Below are 9460 nucleotides of genomic sequence, written 5' to 3' on the forward strand. Positions count from 1 at the left end.
GTTATCTTACCCCAGCTGAGACATTTGCATTGACACCTTTCCATTAGCCCAGACTTTAACCTCGTAATTAGTCTCCCTGTCCCGGCCCTTCGCACCTCTATGGGGTTAGACTCCGCTCCAGACGCTGATTGGTTGGTGCAGTTATAGAGGCCTAGGTAGCGCCTTGGGGCAGAGACAAGGTTTCCCCTTAGGTGGAGAGATCAGTAGCCAGTGAGCTGTACCTGTAGCGCTACTCTCCTCACCATGAGCAGCCCAGATGGTGGCTACGCCAGCGATGATCAAATTCATGGAAACTGCTCAGTGCCAATCATGATGGGCCAGTACGAATGGACCGACCCCCTGACCATGTTTCAGGATGCCAAAACGAAGAAAGAGGCTGGATCTGCCAATTCCAGGGGCAAAGCTGAAGCCCGGATCCGCCGACCCATGAATGCGTTTATGGTGTGGGCAAAGGACGAGCGCAAGAGGCTGGCACAGCAGAACCCGGACCTGCACAACGCGGAGCTCAGCAAGATGCTCGGTAAGGGGGCTCTGGGGCAACTGTGGGGTGGAAATATGGCTACTATGGCTACTACTGGGCCTGTGCCAGCATTGCTGGGCTGTACGGGGCATATTCTGTAAGGCTTAGACCTTTACCGGGAGTGGGGGGTTTAGTATTATGTGATAAACATAGTTGGGCCCTGGGTCCCGGTACGGGCCGTGTGCGGTCACATAGTACTGAGCCAGTTTGGGTCCCGGTTTAGGATATGGAAAAAGTCCTAAAATGTTCTCATAACAAGTCCTCCTTGTTATGAGGGAAAAAGATTGGGTCCAACATGGTTTCGATGCCTTTCTCTCCTGCCTGAAATCTGAACCCGACTTTTCACTAAATGGGGATGTAAGAGAAGATTAGCTGGATAATGCAGCTTGAACAACTAAATTTGTCTAATGAAACAGATTGTAATGCAACACAACTTTCCCATATACACGTATGTATTGTCTGTCCTTGCAGTAGTCAAAAATCTTACAAGTAAATTCTGACTTTTACCAGAGTCTGGGATATATTGTCTTTTTAGGCAAATGCATTTTCTTATTCTGTATTTATTATTAGAACTTCCACTGACTATACAGCTGTTGCTTTACCAAATATTGCATCTGTGTCTCTGCTTTAATGTATTATGCCCAGTAACTAACCAGTACTCTCTTCTGCAGGCAAATCATGGAAATCGCTGACATTGGCATCTAAACGCCCCTTTGTGAAGGAAGCTGAGAGGCTGAGGGTGCAGCATATTCAGGACTATCCTGATTACAAGTACAGACCACGCAGGAAGAAGCAAGTGAAGAGGGAAGAGGAAGGCTTCCTCCCCAGTGCAGACATCCCAGGAACACAAGTGATGGGCTGCAATGCCATGGTAGGGCAGAACTACAAGATGCAGTATTCTGGGCAGAACAGCCAGCAGAGCCAAATCACACCAGCAGGCTATTTTGAGGACCACAACCCAGTGGGATTCTATTACAGAGGTTACAATGTTCCCAAATACTATATGTCCCAGAACAGCTCTGGCTACTGCAGCCCTCCAACTCAGGGAGAGTACCAGGCACTGTCATATAATTTTAACAGCAGCTATATTCCCTACCAGCAGAATGCTTCTGCCCCAGCAATGGGTAAACAGATGGCAGTTAAGGAGAACATTATCCAGGAGAGCCCTGAACATGGCATAATGGGGTGCCAGGTATCTCCACAAATGTACAATGGACAGATGTATGTGCCTGAGTGTGCCAAAACCCACCCAGTGGCACAAACTGAGCAGCATTCCTCTTTGCATCAGTCCCAGCAGATGGTGACACAGAATTACCTACCATCCCAGCAAGATGGGCATCTGGAAAGTGACATTGACAAAACTGAGTTTGACCAGTACCTTATGTATGAGCCCAAGTCTGATACAGAGCTCATCTATACCATTGACCAGGACAGTGGTGCCTATAGTACCAACCTCCTGCCATCTTTAATCTCGGAGGCAAACAGTGTCTGCTACTACGACTATTGCGGAGTATGAAGTACTTGCATTGGGCAGCCTGTAACAATAATGTAGTTGGGCTTTCTGTGCTATACTTATAGGACTCAGCTGTCATTAAATTTATTCACTCTTGTAGATGTGATATGTATAATATTTGTCAGAATCTATTTACATTTAATAAATGTACTATAATTTCACTCGTCATCTTTTATTTTTTTATTTACTGATGGTGGGTCCATCTCAGGGAACATTGAGAAACATTGGGAAAACTGTTTTATTAATTATTTGCTCATGGGTAAAATAGTTCAACAACTGTTTGCTGAGTTAAAGTCTGTCATTTGGCCAGGGGGAGCTATTAATTCATAATACAATTATAAATGTATAAAACATGCTATATTAGCTATTTAACTATAGCTCCCAGGATTCCTAGGGCAGCAAGCAAATAATCTTACACCACAGTTTGGGAATCACTCATCTAGGATATAGTCTTATATCTTTTATTTCTGGGGCCTATCTGACTAAACCCTGCAATGAAATAGCAGTATTTCATAAGTTGTTTTATTCATTCTTATTTATTGCTGAGCTTTTATTTTCAGCATCTTACCAACAGCCAGAAGGTACACTTTGTACGTAAAGATTGTATTTCAGTTTTGTTTGAATAGTTTAAATATAAAATACAGGCTACTAGGCTACTTATACACACACAGGGCTGTACGTTTAGAAACTAAACCCTTTCTATACCAAGGATATTCTTTTCCATGACATTCTTTTTGGGGGTGGTAAGTAGATTGAGGGGGCTTTCTATATTCTCTCTACTCATATTTATTTTGATACAGAAACTGCAGTAGCTGTGTTAAAACCTCCTACAGAATAAACTAACTTCTAATTTGGTTGACAATAGGCACCCATGGCGAATTATGTGGGGGGGGGGGGGGGGTGGGGGTAGCTGCTCTCCCATCAGTTGTACAGAATATACAGAACCCTGTGATAAAGGAAACACAAAACTGCTATAGAAGAAAAATAATATTGTGTATAGTCTATGGAAAATAAGCTGTTATGTTTTAAAAGAGAGAAAAATCAACATATTGTATAGGAGCAGACAATCAGTAATCCGCCTCATGATTGTAAGATTGGTTGATTCCACTCCTCTAGCTAAAGGCTCAGGGAGGTGCACTTGAACCCCCCTATCACTGTGGTGAGTTTCTGTTGGGACTATGGGCAGTATGTAAGTAGACAAACAACCTCCTATTGTCATAAAAAAAATTCAGGTAAGGCCAGAAACACTTCAACCCAAAGATTTTAATTATTAAACACACTTCACGGCCATTGTCACCTGGGGTATTTTGACCATTGCTTTTGTGTAGTAACAGTAGCAACATAATAAGAAGCAGACCCTGTGGTCACGGAGGGCCCGGGGGACATGAATCATGGGTTCTGCTTCCTCCATTGTGCATCTAAATCTCTGCCCCACATCAGCTCTCAGGTAGGAGAGCAGGCAGGAATCAGGGATTTGAATGCAAGTGAGTGCAGGACAAGTCAGGCCATGGGGGCTGTGTCAGTGTTCTCTGCGAGGGGACCCTCCAAATAGGAAATGCGGTAACTGTAGCACACATAGTAATGGACTTAGAAAGTATTTAAGCCTCACCTGCCATCAGATTGGTGCATTCCATTATATTACAAAACTACTCAGCAATAGTGCATTATAGCATTATAGTTTAACTCTGGCATCTGTTTACCCCAAAATTACAGTTCTACTGACATGACGAATGCCATTGGGGTATTCTATAGTATCAGCGAATTCCTTAGCAGTGGCAAAGTACCTTAAGGTTTTAAAAGCTGTTAAAGTTGGGTATGGGGTCCATTTGCCTGTTAACATAAATGATTGGGTACAATGCTGGGTACAATCCAGTCTACAGATATGACAAGTATATTGTGGCATTCCATGGGACGGGAGAACAAAAAAAAAAGCAAAAAATATAAAGTGACCAACTGCAGAATTGCTTAGAATATCTGTGCAGTGTGCCTATGGATGTTGTTCTGGTAATTTCCATTTTTAATATCTGTGCACATGATATTCTATAAAATATATACAGGAACCAGTGCATTATAATTTTGATTTTTGCCAACATATTCTCTTTTACTTGATCCCATGGATATATTTTACTTTGTCTGCTGTATTATCAGGCATGAATAAACAAGATGCAAGCATTTATTAGGCTTTACCAGAAAGTCATTATGGCTTTGAATGCCCCTCTGCACTAGGAAAGACATTTTAGTGTTAAAAAGTCCTATTTTATTTTGGCTGTATATGCCCTGATCCGACTCCAAGCACATGAAGCCTGAGATCCAAGTTGTGTGTTGCAGATTTATCCTGGTGGTATGGGCTCCTTACAGAGGAAGTTCAAAAGTGCTCCTTCTCTCAGATTACTGACCTTGAGCTTTAACAGCTAAAAAATCCTGTTTTTTTAATCTCCAAGAGGAAACATGCTGAAGTTACCATTTCACTTCTTTTCATATTTGAAGTTTTAACCTTTTTTGTACAAGCATCAGGATACAGGCCAAACATGGGTTTATTAGTCAGTTCTGCAACACTTTTTTCTTCCACTTTTTAGTGGTGCCTTGTTTTCATTGAAATTAAATTCTGAAAGCTTTTACAGCTGCCTCAGGTTTGTCTGTGTCGCTGCTCTGCTCTGTAGTGGTGCTGGGCTCAGGCCAAGTACTGATGATATACTGTATATACTCGAGTATAAGCCTAGATTTTCAGTACCCAAATTGTTCTGAAAAAGTCACCCTCGGCTTATACTCGAGTCGGGTGCCATGGGTCCCTCCAGACTAGCACCCTCTGTCCTTTGTGTGCAAATTAGGCCACTCGCAACCAGACCCTCCAGTGCCCTGGCTCGCTCTCAAATTCATCTTCATCTACCATCCTCACTTGTCCCATTCTGCACTAGACATTGCACTTTATAGTCTATATAAAATATATATAGTTTTGAAGGATTTTAACTCTTTGTGTTTTAGCTTGGTTGCTCATTGAGCTAAGGGGTAGTACTCTTAAGGTATCATTGTTGATACCATATTGTTTTTGTTGACCCTCTTCTTCACTTACAGAGCTAGTTTATGGTTTTTCTTAAATAAATATTTAAAAACCTATACCCCACTGATGCCTCATTTAATGAAATTTTATTGGTATTTATTTTGATTATTGAAACTTAGCAGTAGCTGCTGCATTTCCCACCCTAGGCTTATACTCGAGTCAATACGTTTTTCCAGTTTTCTTAGGTTAAATTAGGTACATCGGCTTATATTCGGATCGGTTTATACTCGAGTATATACGGTATGTCTGCCACTACTTGACTTTACTCAGACTCCGGTAACAACAAAAAACCACATAGGGCAATTTGGGTTTTACCTGTAGGCCAGTAATGGGATGATTTTGCTTGGTGACTGGGCCATCCTAATTTATCTTATTTATTGCCTTATGGGCCCAAAACTACAGTCTCACTAGTTGTTATCATGTTGTGGGTCAGGTATAAATAGATTGGGCTTGCTGGGAAATCCCAATGAGCAAGTATTTCATCAGGCTTTATAAATACTAAGGGCTGCCCCCTGGGATCATACCATTCACAGTGTTAGGTCACATCAGCCAATAAAAAGTGTCTTTTACTCCCACACGTCTTCCTGTTACAGGTAGAGCTGCATTATTTCCTGTCAGGTGATCTCTGAGGGAGCACACAGGTAATTACAAAATGGTGGCTTAAGGGAAAAGATGAAAAAAGGGCAATAGTAAGATTCTATTATAGGCCACTTAAAATGATATAAACTGTTGGTTAAGTATTCTTTAGGGGGGTATGGTTTTGATTTATAAATAGCAACAATACAATAGAATAACCTATGCAGGAATTTGCAAAAATTGCCATAAGTGGATACCTTTGGGAAAGAGCGAATTAAAAGCACAAGCCTTTAACAAGGGGAAGTTTTAAGTTTGTCCACTATGTGGTTGCGACAATAGGCTTTCTGGATAATAAATTCCATGCCTATAAAATGATTGATAAAATGTGTAGCAAGGCATTGAACACTGATCACTTTGTTGATCCTTCCCTAAAGACTATTTTTCAGGGACATGTGTGCAGGTAATACTTACAATTCTGTAACTTTTATTAAATGATTTTCTTTCCTTTGTGCTGAAATCTAATTTCCACATTCTGCTTCGCCAAGCTAGAAGCCCACCAATATTTTTAGCCCTTGAAGATTAATGAAGATGCACATTTTTAAATGACCTCCTCTCTCAGAAGCCATCACAATGCAACATTAACATTAATGTCGGTGCCCTGTTAAAGTGTGTGAGACAAATAGATGTAGCTTTTGGACATAAATACAATAAAATACTGTGGATATGGACTTCCTCCCAGGAAGCAGTAACTGCAACATTTTAGGCTTAACCAGGATGTGCCCAGACAGTAAAAACTGATCTCTCCAGTAGACTAAACAGACTCTCAGGGGAATTTGTTATTTTGTTTAGTCTACTAGAGAGGTCATGTTTTGCACCCAGCTCTTCCTCTTGTAGGGATGGGCGCTGTGAAACACTCAATTACTCCTTCCTTTAATAAAAATATTCCTGCTTTAGCTGTAAAACATTTTTATGTATGTAACCATGCTTCTATACCCATACACACAGTCTTTGAGTCCTTGTTTTTAAGCTCTTTAGCCATTCAACTTTAATTTCCAGGCTGCCACGGGATCCTTACAATCACAGTTTAACAACACCCACAGAGCTGCAGGTTGGAATTCCCTGATTTTTATAGTTCCCCTAATATCAGGGTCCCAGTTTTTTTGTTATACCAGGGTTTTTCTTTAATTTCATGCCAGATCCAACTGAAGAGGGTGATATGATATGTAAGATGCTGCTATGTAAACTAACATCTGATAAGGTCCCCAAACACTTCCCTAGGACACTGTTTATACCATTTGCAGGTACTTGGAACAAACATGCTCTTTAGATGAAGGTGTTAATGTGGTGTTTAGGAAGCTGTGCCGTGCATAATGTTACTGCAGGAGGGCCATTAGCATGCTTCCCATACCCACTGCATGGATTGAATGTTTATTTAATTCTAGGGATTTACATAGCTACGTAATATGCTTTCTGACCAATGAAATGTGTAGGATACATAGGCAGCTCTGCTAAATACACAATCTGCTCTAGTTTTGCTAATCCCAAAATCACACAGGCATCTGATAAAGCCCCTTCTACCCCAGGCTAACCAATTTGTAATTGTGTTGTTACAGCTAATAGCTTTACATATGGTGATTTTATCTCGTGCCTTATCAAACCCTAATTTGTTTTCCAGGTTTTTCATTTTTATGGGAAGGACCCTGCAGTGGTTCACACGTTCTCAGAGTAATTAAGTATTTTGGTTCCTCAAGGAAATTGCACAGATAACCTAAGGTGAGCATTTCCCCTCCAAGACACAGATTAAATGGGGAGAATGGGGGAGGCCAGGGAGGGCTATGGCATTTCAGACAGAAAATAAACTGCTCTGTTCCAGATATTCTAGATGTTATATTGGGGTTTTATGAATTTATGAACAATTTTTTGTAAGCCATTTTACTTCCATCTGTAAGGGACTCAAAAGTAATTGATCAGCTTTCATTGTGGTTTGTCTGCTGGGGACATTATTTTATTTCACACTGTACATGTTATTGAATTTTGCTTAGCAATATACCAGCTCCCCAACTTTATACTAAAAGCTATAAGGGGCTATAAATGTGTCGTTGAAGTGCTGAACCTCAACCACTTTTAGCTTTCTGTGGGGTGCTGGGACTCTAACAAAAGCTGAGACTTTGACTCCAACAAAAACTGAAATGCACAGATTGGGTAAAGTGACATAAAGTGTTACAGCCACGATCTTGCTTTGTTGTCACAGTCTATTCCTATCCACATTCTACCATCACCAGCTGCTGTATGCAGGGCCCAAAAAGACTGCCTTTTTTTTATTAAGAAGCTTAATATAGTCTTCCAAGGAGTGTGCAAAATGAATTTGTACATGAATAGTTTAATGAAGATGAAGCTTGTTAGAGGTTGCTGGGAGTTGTAGTTTACATTGTATCTGAGGGGTATGAGTATTTTCAAATGTTAGATTCTGGTGATGGCGTTGTCTTTTGTGCCATGCACTGGTTTACAGTACCAAAAATATCCCCTATCAACCAGTCAATTATTCATATGAAAAGCTCACACAAAAATTGACAACACATATAGTTTCACATATTTACCAGGCTTCTTCTAATCTATACCTAGGAACCTATCCATTTATCACTTAATAAATAGTGATGAGTGAATCTGTCCCGTTTCGCTTCGCCATAAAATTTGCGTAACAGCAAGAAAATTTGTGAAACAGCGAAAAATCCGCTGCAAATTCATGCCTGGCGAAAAAATTAGATCATCACTATTAATAAAGCTGCCAGGCTGGGAATCTCCTAGGGGCTTTTTTGAAAGGAGCCCACAACTGCACAACATATTCAAGATATGGGCAGCGGTGCTGAGCTCTAACATCCCTCTCTTAATAATTAATCCCTGCTGCAAATTGCAAGTGGGGATTAAGAGCTAAAACAATTTGTTTCTGATTCCTTTCATGTAAAAATAAATGATTACATATGATATGCCTGATACATATTACATAGACAGTGGTAAAATAACCTTGTATTTTGTGCCTTTACACCTCCTTTTCTTTATTTTAGAATTTTGCTTGCAACTAAATATAATGTGGTTAATATTTTGAATACAAAGTAATTCAATGTACTACTTTCTCTTAGCTTAATGAAGCCATACACTTAAGGATTCCCTTGTTTGGCAAAGTTTCCAAATGAGCAGATCTTTCTCTGATATGCCCACCTTGAGCTATGTAATCTGGATTAATCAGATTGTTTGGCCCAAGGCCCAAATGATCAAATCACATTGGCAGGATACAGTCCATCAGTTCGAGGACTGCATCAATGAGCCAATGCACTCTACACCCCAATGTCATTTTCTGCCCGATTTTTCGACAGATATTCCGTGGACAACCACAGACTCGAAATTTAAGATCATAAAGTGACCCTTGGGGTTGAAAGTTGAAGTTGTGTGAAAGCCCTCATATTCTAAACGATTCCAACAGAGATAATTGTGCTCTCAGGAAGGATGAGGCTCCAGGCCATAGTGGTCTTTTTCCTCAAACTGGAAAACATCTGAAGTGTAAAGGTCTGAACCCCAAACTGGCTGCATTATAGAAGAAAGACATTTACAAGGTGCCAAAGTCTTAGACATACCCAGTGATTGTAATCACTTACATGATACCCTGGGCCGGTGCTCCTGTTATCAGAAAATGGCACCAACCTGGGGTACCTGTGAATGAGCGATCCTCTTCTTTCTTTGTGCCGCTTGTGCATGTACGATAGACTGAAAAGCAGAACTTTAACCAAAAAAAGCCGAC

At 40.7% G+C, this 9460-nt stretch overlaps 1 protein-coding gene across 1 annotated transcript; it reads left to right on the forward strand.

The window, feature by feature from the left end:
• Nucleotides 1-200: 200 nt before the first annotated feature.
• On the forward strand, nt 201-2194 carry sox17b.2 (SRY (sex determining region Y)-box 17 beta, gene 2). Its single transcript, NM_001097368.1, is given in 2 exon segments — nt 201-520; nt 1192-2194. Coding segments are annotated over 2 exon segments (1056 nt in total). The 5' UTR covers nt 201-309; the 3' UTR covers nt 2037-2194.
• Nucleotides 2195-9460: the final 7266 nt, after the last annotated feature.

This window comes from Xenopus tropicalis, chromosome 6 (assembly GCF_000004195.4).
Source record: "Xenopus tropicalis strain Nigerian chromosome 6, UCB_Xtro_10.0, whole genome shotgun sequence".
Taxonomy (NCBI): domain Eukaryota; kingdom Metazoa; phylum Chordata; class Amphibia; order Anura; family Pipidae; genus Xenopus; species Xenopus tropicalis.